The following is a 14,592-nucleotide window of genomic DNA, read 5'->3' as shown; positions in this document are numbered from 1 at the left end:
TTTTTAATCCTATTTAATTCTTGATTGCTTTGGAGCTGAGTCCAGACCAGAGGTGGGAAGGGGGAGCCCAAGGACCTGCTGCTGCCTCTCAAGTTGCATTGGCTCAGTCTGCTGACAGTGCAGTTTGGACTCTGCAGGCTCCTGCGCGTGATGCCACATTCTCCCAAGTGGAAACAGCCCATGGCTCACTGACTTCTCTTGTCCAAAATCACCGTTCTGGTGAGCGTGTGGAGCAAGGCACAGGACTGGGACCAGCCACCAGCTGTCTGCAGACAGGGTGTGCCTGTCCCAGCCCTGTTTTGTCCACTTAGCTCCTCCACATAGTGCTCCGCTCTGGCTCCGGACAAGAGGGTTGTCAAGAACCACATATGTTTTCATCTGCTCTTTTGATTTAAACAAGCAGTAGGTAGCATGTATGGAGAAATTGAACAATTTGAAAAGAAAACCTGAACTGTTCCTGGCAATGTGAAAGGACAGGGAGTAGTTCTTAAGACTCGTTTCTTATCCTGCACTAGATCTTACAGCAAAAATGCCGATGGCCGACACAGCCAAGACCAGTGTGCTGCTGAGCCTGCTCCCAACCCGACTTTGGAAGCCCACAGCTCTGTTTGTTCAGGGACGGCACCACTCTGCAGGGAGGGCCAGGAAGCAAAGGTGGGTGCTTCCAATAGCTTCCAGCTCTGGGCAGGTCAGTGATGACTCTCTCTACCCTAAAATAAAGAACCTGAACATACTGTCTCACCGATCGGAATCTCAGGCTGTCACCCCATTTTATGTGCACTGAACACAGTGCTGCTCTGTAGAACTAGATTGGCTGTGCTTTTTAAATTAACCCCAAGATCTCTCAACAGGTAATAATTGCATTGCTTATTACACAGGGCATATGGTTTTGAGGCAAATATGGCTGGCCTGGGTTTAGACTGGATCCTTTTTTCAGGGATGTTGGTGAGGGTTCCAGACAGGCCTGATGGTTACAGGGTCAGGTATCCTGATGGGTCTGGCACTGTGGAAAGGAGCTTCCCCCTTCCTGTACTATGCCTGTTCAACAGTAGCTCTGTTACTAGTTCAAAACCTTATGTAGCCAGCTTACGTTGCCAGCTGGTGCCTAGCAGTGTTGTATTCTTTATCTGAAGAGCCCTGCAAACATTGTAAAGAGAGACACTCATTGGTAACTTGATAGCAGATCATTCTGCACAGAGCTAATCAGTTCAGACTCCACTAAAATCCCCTTTTACCCTCTTTTCCTCTTTTTCCATCCTCACTCCTACACTTCTGCTTCCTTTCAGGCTGGGCAGTGGGAACTTCGAGTTTTTCCACTAAAAGATGAAGAGGTAGAAGCTTTACTGTGCCAAGATCGAGTAACAAATGAGGCTGAAATGTCAAGTGCAGATTTCCCCAGCAACTCTCCCTGTGCTCTGGGCACACCCACTGCTTTGCCAGACAATGGCCATCCACCAAGGAAACAATCTAGCCAAGAGTCAGAAGACTGCAAAAACATTTGCCTGGGAAGTAACAGCACAAGTAAACAAAGGTGACAGGGAATAATGTGGTTCATTAAGAAAGCCAATTAAGGTGGAGAAAAGTGTAAGGTAAAATCTCTTTCATTCGCACAGCATATGACAGCACAATTCAAAACCTTTGCGTTAGCTGCATATAATATATTTTCTTTCTTGCTTTGTAACAGGCAGGATAAATTCCAAAGACAACACTTTCTTCTTCCTGAACCCCAAGAGAAAGTAATTATTTCAAGCTGGAAGTCTAATATGCCCAGTGTCGCGAGTGGGCACCCATAAATTGCTGGCACCATTCACTGTCTGTTGTCATATTGTCACATTTGTCAATAATCATCCTTTTCTGTTTTGTTTGTTTTCAAATGCATTTCTGGTTCTAGTGGACTCTGGTGCAGCAGGAGATGCTGCCTACCTTAGCCAACAACTTAAATTGAACACAGAAAAACTACTTGAAAATAGAGGGGATAAGAGATAGCCTCAGATTATTTTCCTCTGTGGTATGACCATGGGGCAAAAACCTGTCTCTCTAACTGCATGTGTAAGGTAATGGTCGGTGAGAACCAGCAGTTCAAAGCAGGTGATGTGGAAGTTTTGCATCTGGCTTAAAATCTGTACTCAGCTCTCAGTAGTGACAGCGCATGTTTCATATCGATCTCCTCAAGCAATAAGGTAGAAATAGCTCACTGTTTCCATAGTCAATATATCTGCTATTCAGAAGGTAGGGTCTCTGCTTTGGGCATGTGGGGAGGGAGAGAGAGGAGGAAAGAGGTGTTGAGTCAAATCAGTGATGCAGCCCTTGGAATACTGTGGTTTGGGTCATCTTACTTCCTTTGTCCTTCAATAGCTAATGAGGCTCATAATACTTTGCTTTAATATGTTTAAAGTCTTGTTCTAATTTTGTATAGTGCCTTTTAAGAGTCTCATAAGTATGCCAACATTTGGTGACTAGCTGGAAAGGAAAAGATGATTGATGTCTAGAAGACCAATAAAAAAAAAAAAGCCCCAAAGCTTTTCACTGTGATTCTGGATAAATCTTTAATTTCCCAGCACACTCACAGTGAGGAAACAAAGGCAAGCTGTTTAAACTTGCATCTAAATAGCATAGTTTGGAATGTATCTGCAATCCCAAGAGGTATTAACAAAGATTAAACATTGAATGTAGGTATAATCCATCAACAGGATGTTTTTCTGTGTAGGACAGTTGAAGGCAGTTTAATAGGAGTCTGTGTTTTTATGCAGTTTTATTCCACGTGTAATATCTGGAATGGCACTGGACAGATGACCCAGTTTTAGTGTCAGGTTTTTGTTTTTTCTTTGGTCAAAATGACAGCAAATATACACTGGGCATCTGAAAACAGTTCAGTAAAGTTTCAACGCTACAACCTATTGCTACATTGTAGTTTATTGCACATTCTGATTATTTTTTTAAACACTTTTTTAACACTGGTTTGTCTTAAACTTGAATCTTGCCTCAATGTCTGATACAATAATCTTTGATGCAAGGTTGTTTTTTTTAATTAAAAGTTATTTCTATATATGTTGTATATAGTCTGAATTTCATGGCTTTTTAGAAGTGAAGTAGCAGTAGCAGTGCTTCCTCTTGGCACAGAGCCCTGCTTGGCCCACAGATGGCTTTGCAAACCCACTGTAGCTTTGCTGTAGTACTGAGGCTGTGCTGGCGCTTTGGGGCTAAAGGGTCCCCTCAGCACCTCAGTACAGAGGTGGATGTTGCCCTCTCTTGCCTGCATGAGCATCTGCTGCTGGGAGAAGGTTTCTGAAAGGTGTGTGCCTCAGATGCTTTGCAAGTTTTTTCCATACCTTTATCCATTCATTATCGGACCAGCTTTGTTGTAAGGTCAGGGCTTCCTGTGCTGTCTGATCCCTGAGGCAACAGGAGGAGTTCCTGCACTTCAAGAAATGGGACAGACCAAGTAAACCAGCCAGCCAGCTGCCTTCCGTGTCCCGAAGGTGCTGCCAGGAAATGGAAATGCAATCCAGTATGTTACGGGAAGGAGTCAGTTTAAAGTTGTTTAAAAGGAGGCAAAAAAGAGGCAAAATCGCTCATACAATAGGAGCTGGATTTGCGCTTGGTCAGCCTGGGGAAATGTAGAGTGTCCTTGCATTGGCAGTTCAGATCCTGGCTGCCAAACCATCGTGTGGCTGTTGGGTCATTCCAAGTGAGGGCTAAAGCAGCTGCTGGGTACCTTGCCCAGTACAGCAGTCAGCTGGCTAGGCCTGTGACAGCAAACTGTGGCTGCCTGAGAGATTGCACAACCAGAGCACAGTGCCAGAGCCGTTCCTCCTGCCCATGGTGCCACCACAGGCCTGCCCCACACAGTGGTGGCATGCAGGGCTCTGCCATCAGGTGTGCGGCACATGCATGTGCTGGCAAAGGAACAGTCTGTATTTGCTTTCCCCCATCACTTCCCACCTGAAGATCCCACCATCTGGCAGGGGAAGTGGGCAATGCTGTGTGCGCATGGCAAGCGAGATACATTTTTGGGAGGCCTTGGGCTGTGCTCCTAACCTGTGGTACCTCTACTCATCTGCCACCTTGCAGCAGACCTATGCCCTGCCCTCTCTGTCTCCACTGTGTCTCTGCTAAAGCCAGGAGCAAATTCAGCGAGGCATCTAATTTTTCAGTAGCCCCATTTCACTACTGGGACAGGGTTAGAAAACTTTCTTAACTCAACCTGGTCCCAGGACCAGCCTCTCTTCATTTTCATTGCCTGCAGCCCTTTTCCAAGCAGAACTGGGACTCCTGCCTCCAGACAGCTCAGTTTTACCTGAATGCTGGTGTTGTGAGGAAGCTGCTGATGGTGGGAACAGGCTGAGAGCTCAGGCTCATCCCTGAAGCCACAAAATGTGTAAGAACCCCCTTCTTGTTTTCTTTCCTTTTCAAAGTTTTAAACAGAAAAAAAACCCAGAAACAAAACCCAGCCTGTTTAAGCTATCAGAACAGCTGTCAGTGCTGCTCCCAGTGCTCTGACTGAAGGTATTACAGAGGCTGACTGTGAAACACCAGCTTAAACATAATGCAGGGAGGCCCCCCAGGCAAGAAAGTAGGGGTGCACAAAGGCATTCCATGTGCTTAATTTACCGTGTACAATTGAGATTTTTTTTTTAAGGCCACTTATGTTCTGCTCCCTGCTGCTATGAGGGTTTAAACGCTTCATCTCTGCATCCAGGACCTTAATGGAATGTAAGTACAAATACAGACTTCTTAACCCTATTAAAATTAAGCCCAGTGTGTGTGTCTCCTGCAGTGTTTTATCTTGCTCAGGGCTGTGGGCTGTACCACCCTGTGCAGCACGTGTCCAAGCCCAGCCTGACTTGGCGCTGTCAAGAGTTGCTTTCATCCTGTTTTCAGGACAGACAGACCTGTGCTGTCAGATCCCCCTGGAGTGCTCTAGACCATGTGGAGTGCTCTAGACACCAGCCTGGCTGTGCTCTCCCTTGTTTCTGAAACCGTACCAGAGCACTGCACCCTAATGGGCCTGGGGTTTATTTGGCCCCAGGGAGACCATGCAGGCAGCTCGCTGGGTTTCCATGTCGGCACTCAGTTCCAGTCTCTGGGGCTGTGGGCCCTCCTGAGGCAGGCCTGACCTGAACAGACCCTAACAGATTACTTCTGTAAGTATACAGAGGAAAGAAACTTGAAACAGATTTAAGAATTAAAGGACACTCAAGAATTGTTCATTGCTGTAATTCCATGAATGTTGTCACTAACAACTTTAACCTCAGATGTGTAAAAACTGCTGCAACAGGAGCCAGCTGCATAAACCCCTCTGGGTGGGACTTAGAAAGAAGCAATTAAATAATTATACTCTCTGTGTGTGGAATGTCTCTCCCACAAGACTCCTAACCTGAGAGTCAATGCAAGTGCAAACTGCCAGCTTTAAAACAATGACAAAGACGTGGCTACAACCTGTGAGAGCGTATCACAAGGTTCCACAAAGCCTAGTACCATCAATTAACTAGCACAACTTGGATGTTCCCCCCAAATTATTTAGGCTAAAAAGCAGAAATACTTTGATTACCCTTTCAATCCAGTTTGCACTCAACTGCAGGAGGCCAGGATACTACAGCTGTTGTTCTGCTGCTTTCAATAGCATGAAAAGCTGAAAAAGCGAGACTCCACATCCTGAACTAGCATTTTCATAGCTGGTGGCTGCTCAGCCTGCACTTTACCTACCAAAGCTGTGACTGTTCATGCATGTACATTAAACTCAATGCTAGTTCTTTCCAGAAGCTCCGCTAAACTGCTCTTACACACCCAACAGGCCTCGGACTTGCCTTTCCTAGCCAAGCCTGCTTTTGGCAAGCCTCTTCTGAAAGATCACTCAGTGCAGTAGGTCCAGACAACTATTATAGTTCCCAAATGGGGTTGCAAGTGGGAACAGGAAGCAACATTTGTTCACCTAAGCCACAATTAACCACACCGGAAAAAGCTGCGCTTCAGCCATTTGAGACACTTGTCTAGACTGTTTGAACTAGCCCTCACTCGTCCTTAGGGTGCTGTGGGGCACCTTGCAGGCACTGGGGTCAGGAGAAGGGGTGTACCAGCTCCAGCACTGCCCTCAGCAGCTGCCAGGTGACACCTGCCCAGCTTTGCTACGAGGACAACACACACCTGACTTTGGGAGCCTCCTGGCCTGGGCCCCTAGGGCAGCAGACTGTTTGAGACCCCTCTGTACTTACAACTTTAAAGGAAAAATACCTATCAGAATACCACAAAATATTAAAGACTCAACAATCCTAACTGGAGCCATGGGAGACAGGTCTATCCAAAAATGGCCTGCTCAGGTCTTCCTCTAGTGTGTTGCAGCTCTCATTTCATGTGCCCAGACAGGCCAGTCTGTGAAGTGGGCACAGCCAGCTGAAGGACTGAGAACTGTGTTGTTCCACAAGCTTTTTTACGGAGCCATCTCCAGGTGTTTCAACCTACATACCACTTCAGCAGTACTAATCCTGTAGGTCACCACTTTAATTCAGGCACATAAACCAAGGAAGCTGTGGGGCAAGATTTTTAGCTATCTGAAGAGTTTTAAAGCAATGTTCTTCCATGGAAACTCATTGCTTTCTGGAACTTCAGACACTGTTGTCCTAACTGGCTATTTGAAAGCTAAATGAGAAGATATTCCCCACTTTGTGACCTGGTAAAGATGCTACACTGACTTGTTTGATAAAAGCAAAGCACAGGGATATTTCTATCATTAGTGGGATTTTTTTAAAGACTCTTAAGACTGCATTTCCCCCAAACTTAGACCCAAACCCTCCCGGGCAGGTGGGGCTCGTTAGCCCTTAAAGGCAACCCATCTACGTCCTAAGGACCTCGCTGCCACCGTCCAAGCTCGCTTGGCCCCGGCAGATGAACCTTAGGATTAAAGGGTGGGCTCAGTTCCGCGCACACTGTGTCTCACCTAAAAAATCCAATGCGCAGGCTGGAAGGTGGAAAGACCTTCTCCGGATCTTCGCTCGCGAAGACGGGCCATTATATATTATTATATTATTATAGACCCAAACCCAGTCATTTGTGACAGTCAGCTTAAAGGAGACTTACCACACCAAGGAAGAGGCCTTTAATGCAGTAGTGGAAAAGTTTTGTAGGAATGCACAGATCAAATGACAAAATACAGACACGGCAGAAGGCAGTTTGATCAAGAGTCTTCCACAAGACAGATTGCTTGTGGCAATGCTACGCTCTTCTAGCAAGCAAAAAACTGACTGTAAGTCAATCCAGTCAGCATTAGAGCTTGTGCTATAAAATTAGCCTCCACAGAATCAAGAGACAGGCTCAAACCATTGCATTTCCAGCCCTGAAAGACAGGCAGAACGTTTCCCACTGCTGCTTACATCATCGCAGTGAAGGAATGACTCCTCTGTTCAGCAGCAACAAGTTCCTGTGATTAGTGTTCATCCAGCCCTCCCTTGCACACGAGAAACAAGGGTTCTCCTGCATGCCTGGAGCCTTCTTGAACACACCTTGGGCAGGTCTCATCGATCCAGACTGCGCTTCTGAGCTGCTTCTGAACACACATTCCTGAGGAGATTGATCACAGACCTCGGGTCTGCGCTCTTCATAATAGCACTGCCAGACACAATCATATTGGCACCCGCCTGAAAGACATGGGACGCCCATTCAGTGGAAGAGACCCTCCGCTTACAGTTTTCCTGCTGTAAAGCACTTAAGGAGGCAATGAATTCTGGGCTGGTGGCAAACAAGTGCTACTTATGGGACACTGGGGACATACCTCTAACTACAGTGCCAATTAGGTTTAGAAAAGACAGCTCTTCCCTCCTCTTTATTCATCATTGCTTCTATTTACCTGAACATACAAGAAACAAACAACTTCTCTAGCTTAGGGGAGGCTTCAGTAACCACTAGTAAGAAAAGGCACAAGATTAGACCTCAGGTAGATTTTGATATTAGTTGTCTAAGTGTGTTCCCTCTGAAAACTTAACATTCAAAATTCCTCCTAAGCTTTATTTTCTGGGAGCTGATCAAGTGTCTTAGCATAGTGACTAAGAATGGTACCCTGCTGCGACCTCTTACCTCTGCACACTTATGGATGGTGTCAGGCCCTACTCCTCCATCCACTTCTATATCCAAGGAGGGAAACTGTGTCCTCAGCCACTGAACCTGAGGAACCATGTAAAAAGGAACCATATAAAAAGGTGGGCACTGAGATCCACACTGAGCCACCACCATCTCGTAGTTTCTTACACATCTAGACAAGATTTATTTACTTCACCACTACACTCCATACTGTTAGCTCAATAAATAAGGAAAGAGAAACGTAGTTTACCTTTGGCATCATGTCTTCCATAAACTTTTGCCCTCCAAACCCAGGTTCTACTGTCATCACCAAAGCCATGTCTATCTGATTGGCCCACGGTGCCAAGTGTTCAACTGTAGTGCCAGGCTTGATGGCCAAACCAACCTGTGGGGAGGTAAGAAAAATCCAAGTGCACCTTAGGATGATGGCAAGGCTGGCCTGAGCTCAGTACAGACTCGTAGAAAAGTAACTGTGCATCTGTCTAAGCTCTGGAAGAACAAGCTGTTTTAGGTAAAGATTTCCGATTCTCGTCACTGAAACAGAAGACTGACTTAATGCACTGAGCGTTAGGGCTGCAAGTGCCAATGTCTGACCACCTGGAAATGGCAACAACTAGTTTTTCATAGAACCATGGAATCAGAGTATCCTGAGCTGGAAGGGACCCACATGTATCATCGAGTCCAAATACTGGCCCTGCACAGGACAGCCCCACCAGTCCCACATATGCCTGAGAGTACTGTCCAAGTGCTCCTTGAGCTCTGGCAGGCTTGGGGCCGTGACCACTTCCCCGGAGAGCCTATTCCACTGCCCAACCACCCCCACTCTGGACGAAGAAACCTCCCCAGACACACAGTCACCGGTCACCAGAGAACCTGCCAGCAAGGTGGCCGCTCATTATGCCGAGCGCAGACTGTGCTCCCCTCACCTTCATGCCATTCTCCCGAATGTCCTTTATCAGTGCCCCGGGATTGTCCGTCGCCTCTAGATGGAAGGTGTACTGGTTCGCGCCCGCGACTGCCATGGGCTTAACCCACTGCTCCGGCCTGGCCACCATCATGTGCATGTCTGGAAGGGGGAGCGAGCGGGGAGCTGGGGCCGCGTCCCGCTGCCAGACGGGCAGCGCCCCGCAGCCCCCGGCCCTTACCGAAGAAGGGCTCCTGGCCCAGCTGCTTGCGCAGGCTCTCCACGACGGGGTGGCCGAAGGTGATGTTCGGGACGAAGTGTCTTGGGGCCGAAGAGAGAGACGCGCCCGCCCGCAGGTTACCCCGGGCGGCCGGGTGGGGCGGGCGGACCTGCCCGCCCCCCGCACCCCCGTCCCGTCCCGCCCGCCCCCGGCGTTACCCGTCCATTACATCCAGATGCAGGTAGTCGGCCCCGCAGTCCAACATGCGGCTGCACTCAGCGCCCAGGGCCGCCAGGTCGCTGTTGAGGATGGACGGCCCGATCCTGCACCCCGACGCCATCACTGCCGCCGCGGCTCCTGCCGGGACGGAGGGAGGAGCCGGCGGCTGGAGGCCGGCACGGGGCGGTGCCTCCGCCATCTTGGGGCCGCGGCTCCGCCCGCGCTGAGGAGACACAAATGGCGGTGCCTGGGCCGGTGCCCTCGGCTGTGCCTCGGCCGGTGCGGGCGGCTCAGAGCCCTCCCGACCGCTCCCCTCAGGCCCAGACTGGGGGGAGTAATGACAACAGCCTTGGTTTGAGTGGCTTTAAGTTCCCAATGAAGTGTATTTCGTCAGCCCCAAAGACAGTTCCAGCCCCACGCTGGAACGGGGGTGGGCAGGGCCACCGCCAGAGACCCTTCCCGCTGCACCCCCTGCACCAGCACTGGGAGCGGACGGGTAAATTATAACAAATGCTGCCGGTATCCTGGAACAAAACCGCATATCGAGGCCTTTCAGAGAGAGAAGAGAGAGAGAGAACCGCCCGCGTTGCGCAAGAGGCTCAAACACAGAACTGTCCTTTGCCGTCACTCCTTTGTATTTAGTCCTTGGGACAACGTTTGCATAAAAATGCTGAGGCAACGGGACCGACCGACACACGGACAAGACAGGCACAGCCGGACACTGCTGAACACGACATGCGCTTAAGGCCTCTAACACTATGTAAAGCAGCATCGTTTGTCTTCACAGAGAAATACACCAGTTTTGGTACAGAGAGACTGAAGAAAAGCACAAACCAGCTAGAGTACTTTCTATGCACCTCATCAGGACAGCATTAAGGGCATATGACAGTAAAACATGAGAGATCAGGCTAATGGGCCTGCCTGTGTGTGCCATCTCTCAGCAGTCATCCCACAAAACCAAAGCCAGTTGCCCAGCCACTTGGATAAAACTAAATTACAAATTACGTCATTTATAAGCTGCATTGATTGCTAGTAGGAGGGTAGACATTAAAAATAGGCATTTTAGTCCTTGCTATGGCTTGCTACTGTGGATTCACCAAAGACAATGGAAACTTGAAACAGTTATTACATACACTGAACTAAACGAAGCAAATCACAGTAATTTTGTCATTGCTAAAATAGAGTAGTGTGGTGAGGCCTCTACTTCTCATTAATGAAGATGCTTCCTTCTCATTTCCAGCAGAAAAGGTCACTCCATAAAGTGCACCATGAGTTCTCTATGTGTTGCGTCTCAGCTCATGTTTGAAGCTCTGCTCCGTGTGACTGCCCATGACCCAGCCTACCTTGGGACGTAAAAGTGAAGCTATGTTTTTCCTCATTTATGTGTCACTGTTAATAATAAAACTTATCATCTGAAATTTCAGCAATTCTTGGAGTGATCTTGGAGCTAGGACCTAATCCAAAGCAGTCTCCTGCAGGTACCTGGCATTGGCTGCAGTGCACTGAGGAGATAAGAAGCAGAACAGCACGTTTTGGTCAGCAGAGGAAGCAGTCTGTTTGTTGTTCAGGACACACACTGGGGCACTGCCACCTCCACCTAACCACCTCTCTTAGAAAACCAGGTACCCTTTGGAGCTGCATTGGTGCACCACCTGTACATTATATATCCCCATATATATATTGGGATATATGTGCTGCACTATAAAAATAGCTGCTTTTTCAGCCCTGCTTTTCCCAAGAGGGCTGAGAGTCTCTATCTCTCACCAATGCATTGGTAGCAGAGCATGCTAAAGCACCTGGGAGAAAGATGGCTTTTGCTCTCTTCAGAGGTTTAATGTGGGCCAGTTCACTCCCCAAACTGGTGTGCACAGCTCCCGTCAAATGTGAGCATTTGGCAAATGCCAGGCAGTGCAGCCTAAGGCTCCGCAGGCTGAAACCTGCTGTTAGGTGCGTGGTTAATGTTCCAAGCCATGGTAAAATCTGCACGCTGCACTACAGCAGAGAGGCAGCTGTTTGTGTGGCTGTATTTTAACAGCTATTTCAGAGCTGTTGAGGAGGTGTGTGAGTCCTGTCTTTGGAAATGGCTGGGAGGATATCCTTTCCCTCCTAAGGCTGTTTTATCACGTGTGTGTCTAAATGACAAGCCTTGAGGAGCCAAACTGGTAATTAGTGCATTTTAGGTACTCTCAGGATGATCCAAAACATTTTCCTCTGCACAGTAATGCCATGATTATGAACCCCAGTTCTTCTAAAGTGAGCTGAAAGAGGCAGTGTATGATTCCCAAAGCAGAGGGTAACTTTGGGCATTGCTGATGATTTCATGGTTTGTTTCACAGCTGTTTTGCAGTTTGCCTGTCAGTAGCCAATGGCTAAATTCACATTTCAGTATAATTCCATGATGCTGCAGCAGAGCCCATAACTCAGCTGTGACTTCAGTTGATCCCCTTGGGGATCTTCCCCTTCTGTAAATGTTACATAAACATATTTAACACTTGCATCCATGATCATTACATACATAAAATGGAACTTAAATACAATCTCAACATGCCAAAAATAGATTCTTTCATCAAGTTTTCTGCCCTGGAATAGCCATCTTTTGTTTACAATGTGTGTGTATATATATATTTTTATATTTTTATATTTTTATATATAGGAACATGAAAATACAATATATAAATATTTACTTTAAATCCTTCTATCATCTAAGTACATCTGACAGCATCAGTGGAGCAGTTGCTTGGGACCATGCAGTTTCTTGGGTTTTTTTTTAAGCTGTCGAGATGACTTGCTCAGTACATTTAAGCAGGACAGTGTGGGCTGCAGGTCACTCAGCCCCTGCCCATCTGTACCTGTGCACAGCACGTGCATTCCTGCTTACAGCATGGACTGTTTTACAGAGCAAATATTTTTGTAGCACAAAGGCAATATCTTACAGAGTGGAACAAAACTAACAGACAAAGTAAGCTGAACTGAAGCCTGCAGTGCCAACAGAAAGGAAAAAAGAAAAAAAGAGTAATTGCTTCCTAATTGCTCTGCAAGTTAGAAACAATGGTCCCAAGCTTGTGAAAATCAAGCTTTAGATTGGTACTGTCAGTGTTTTCACTGTCAGTACCAAGGTGTAAGAGCCTTGGATTCAGCTGCTATATAGCCCCCCGTCTCAAAAACACTACAAAAATAAATATTGGGCACAATTTCCAAAGAGGCTTTTCTGTCTCACACAGTCCAACAGCCTGTTACCCACGAGGCTGCTGGTCACAGTACATGGCTGCCAGATCAAGGCCCTGTGGACCACATGTTTGCCTACACACCCCTACACCCTGAGAATTCAGTACAAATTCTCTTATCCTGTGGTCTTGCCCTGAACTGAAACACATTTCACAAACAGAAATCTGCCAGTCTATAGCAACCAGCTGATAGCCATTTTCTTATAATAAGGATAATAAAGTGCTCTCGGTTTTAATTAATTACGAGTTAGCAGGGAATTCTAAGGAGAGGGTGCACTTTCTCTTCCTCCACCCACTACGGCACTTCCCTGGGAGTTAAACGTGGGATTCATCCAGATCAACATCCGTCTCCCCGAGCTCCACATGTGTGAAGCTGAAGTGAGTGGCCAGCAAGGGGTTCTCCATCCCGTTGTCCTCGCTGATATGCAGCACGGTGTCCCCATGCTGCAGCAGGCTGGTGGTCTCCAGGCCAGCATAGTCCTCGGTGTCAGAGAGCTGGGTGGGTGGGGTGCTCTGTGCTGTTGTTGGCCGGGACTCCAGGCCCTCCTCTTTTTCCTTCTCAGCAGGGAGTGCCTCACTCTGCAATCAAGCAGAGCTGGTGGTCAGACAGAGAGAAAGTGGGAGGGAGAGGGCAAGACAAGCAAAGGAACATCTATAAAATATTTTCTCCTACAGAAATACATTTTACCATAAAGGGTCACATATCATTAAAATGATACCCCCTAACAATGGTGAATCAAATCTGCAGAAATTATAAGAAAAGTTATCTGATTTCAGTCGTCAACACTTCCTTATTTCATCAGTTTTAGCGTACAGCTTAAAACTGAGGTATGTTTAGATTAGATATTAGGAAAAAATTCTTCCCTGTGAGGGTGGTGAGGCACTGGCACAGGTTGCATAAAGTTGTGGATGCCTCATCCCAGGAAGTGTTCGAGGCCAGGTTTCATGGGGCTTGGAGCAACTTGGTCTAGTGGAAGGTGTTTCTGCGCATCACAGGGGACTGGAACGAGATGATCTTCCAATCCAAACCATTCTGTGAGTCATTCTATGATTCTGAAGAAAGGGCTCTTTCAGGTGTTCATGGCAAAGCACACGGCCCCAAAAGATACCTGGGCATATAGAAGTGATCTCAATGTTGAAGGGATGACTGGGATTGTCCCTGCACTGTCCTCAGTGGTATCCAACAGGGAAAAATGTTAGACAAAAAATTCCTTTTGCAATATGATGCTTTTGCTAAAACAGTCCTGAGGCTTTTGAAGGAGCCTGCCATAAGGAGGCATCTCTCTCGGAATAACCTGTCAAACCTGTCGAGCAAAGCTTGCACTGGTGAGCAGGTCCAGAAGGATGTGTGATGGAAAAGGAAGATGCAGGAAATATATCTTCAACTTAGGAATAGCTGCAGAGATCTAGAAGGGAATGGCTTTCAGAAGCAGGGGGTTGGACAGCAAACAGCCACACAGGAGACTTTGCTGCTGTCCCTCTCCTTCTAGGCTTCATTACAGTGCTGGAATGCATTCGGCCTTTCCCTATCCATTTGCCCTGTGACTCGGGTGGAACAAGGGGTACAGACCCACCCAACAAACCTGTGATGTTACCTGGGCAGCAGCCTGCCTGTGGAGATCAGCTACAATGATGGCAGGGGAGGAGGTCAGCACGGGCTTGCTGAGGGGCTCCTGCTCGCTGGTCGCTGTGGGGCTGCTGTGGCCGCAGCTCCCGTGCTGGGCCACCAGAGCCAGAGGGTCCCCAGGGCAGGCAGGGGGAGCCTCGGGCTGGGCTTCAGTGAAAGTCACCGACCGCTTCTGCTCTGCTGAAGGGTACAGAGCCCAGGAGATTGAGGGTTAACATTTGGGAAGGAAAACACGACAAGCAAAGACAAGAGATAATCCCTGTAGTTTTTACAATTAAGACAGGATTCACGGTTCATTCCATCTTTACAACCTGTCTAACTGACATCT

General features: G+C 47.6%; 3 protein-coding genes across 20 annotated transcripts in view; 1 reads left to right on the top strand and 2 right to left on the bottom strand.

Annotated features, from left to right (window-relative positions):
• KANSL1L (KAT8 regulatory NSL complex subunit 1 like) overlaps nucleotides 1-4,761 on the top strand; it is a 62,826-nt gene extending 58,065 nt beyond the window's left edge. For 3 of the 4 annotated variants that reach the window (XR_007631996.1, XR_007631995.1, XR_007631997.1), the window contains exons 14-16: nucleotides 516-654; nucleotides 1,287-1,589; nucleotides 1,685-4,761. Coding sequence is in view for 1 of the 4 variants with exons in the window: in XM_050339298.1 (XP_050195255.1) it covers nucleotides 516-654; nucleotides 1,287-1,535 (388 nt within the window). In the remaining 3 variants the exon portion in view is untranslated. Of the gene's footprint in view, nucleotides 1-515; nucleotides 655-1,286 lie in introns of all 4 variants that reach the window. The other variant, XM_050339298.1, reaches the window with a different exon arrangement.
• Nucleotides 4,762-7,070: 2,309 nt separating this feature from the next.
• On the bottom strand, nucleotides 7,071-9,576 carry RPE (ribulose-5-phosphate-3-epimerase). The gene is made up of 6 exons (XM_050339300.1): nucleotides 9,413-9,576; nucleotides 9,216-9,295; nucleotides 8,997-9,136; nucleotides 8,321-8,455; nucleotides 8,068-8,154; nucleotides 7,071-7,631 (listed from the first exon to the last, which is right to left on the bottom strand). Exons 1-6 carry the CDS (start codon nucleotides 9,532-9,534, stop codon nucleotides 7,509-7,511), a joined length of 687 nt encoding a protein of 228 aa, XP_050195257.1. The 5' UTR covers nucleotides 9,535-9,576; the 3' UTR covers nucleotides 7,071-7,508.
• Nucleotides 9,577-10,025: 449 nt separating this feature from the next.
• Nucleotides 10,026-14,592, bottom strand: part of UNC80 (unc-80 homolog, NALCN channel complex subunit) — a 120,939-nt gene continuing 116,372 nt past the window's right edge. For 14 of the 15 annotated variants that reach the window (XM_050339282.1, XM_050339276.1, XM_050339277.1 and 11 more), the window contains 2 exons: nucleotides 14,233-14,444; nucleotides 10,026-13,216 (listed from right to left, as the gene is read on the bottom strand). In XM_050339282.1, coding sequence (XP_050195239.1) covers nucleotides 12,953-13,216; nucleotides 14,233-14,444 — 476 coding nt within the window. In that variant the 3' untranslated portion in view covers nucleotides 10,026-12,952. The remainder of the gene's footprint in view (nucleotides 13,217-14,232; nucleotides 14,445-14,592) is intronic. The other variant, XM_050339278.1, reaches the window with a different exon arrangement.

This window comes from Myiozetetes cayanensis, unplaced genomic scaffold (genome assembly GCF_022539395.1).
Source record: "Myiozetetes cayanensis isolate MyiCay16 unplaced genomic scaffold, myiCay2020 scf9, whole genome shotgun sequence".
Lineage (NCBI taxonomy): Eukaryota > Metazoa > Chordata > Aves > Passeriformes > Tyrannidae > Myiozetetes > Myiozetetes cayanensis.
This window is presented reverse-complemented; position numbering and strand designations above follow the sequence as displayed.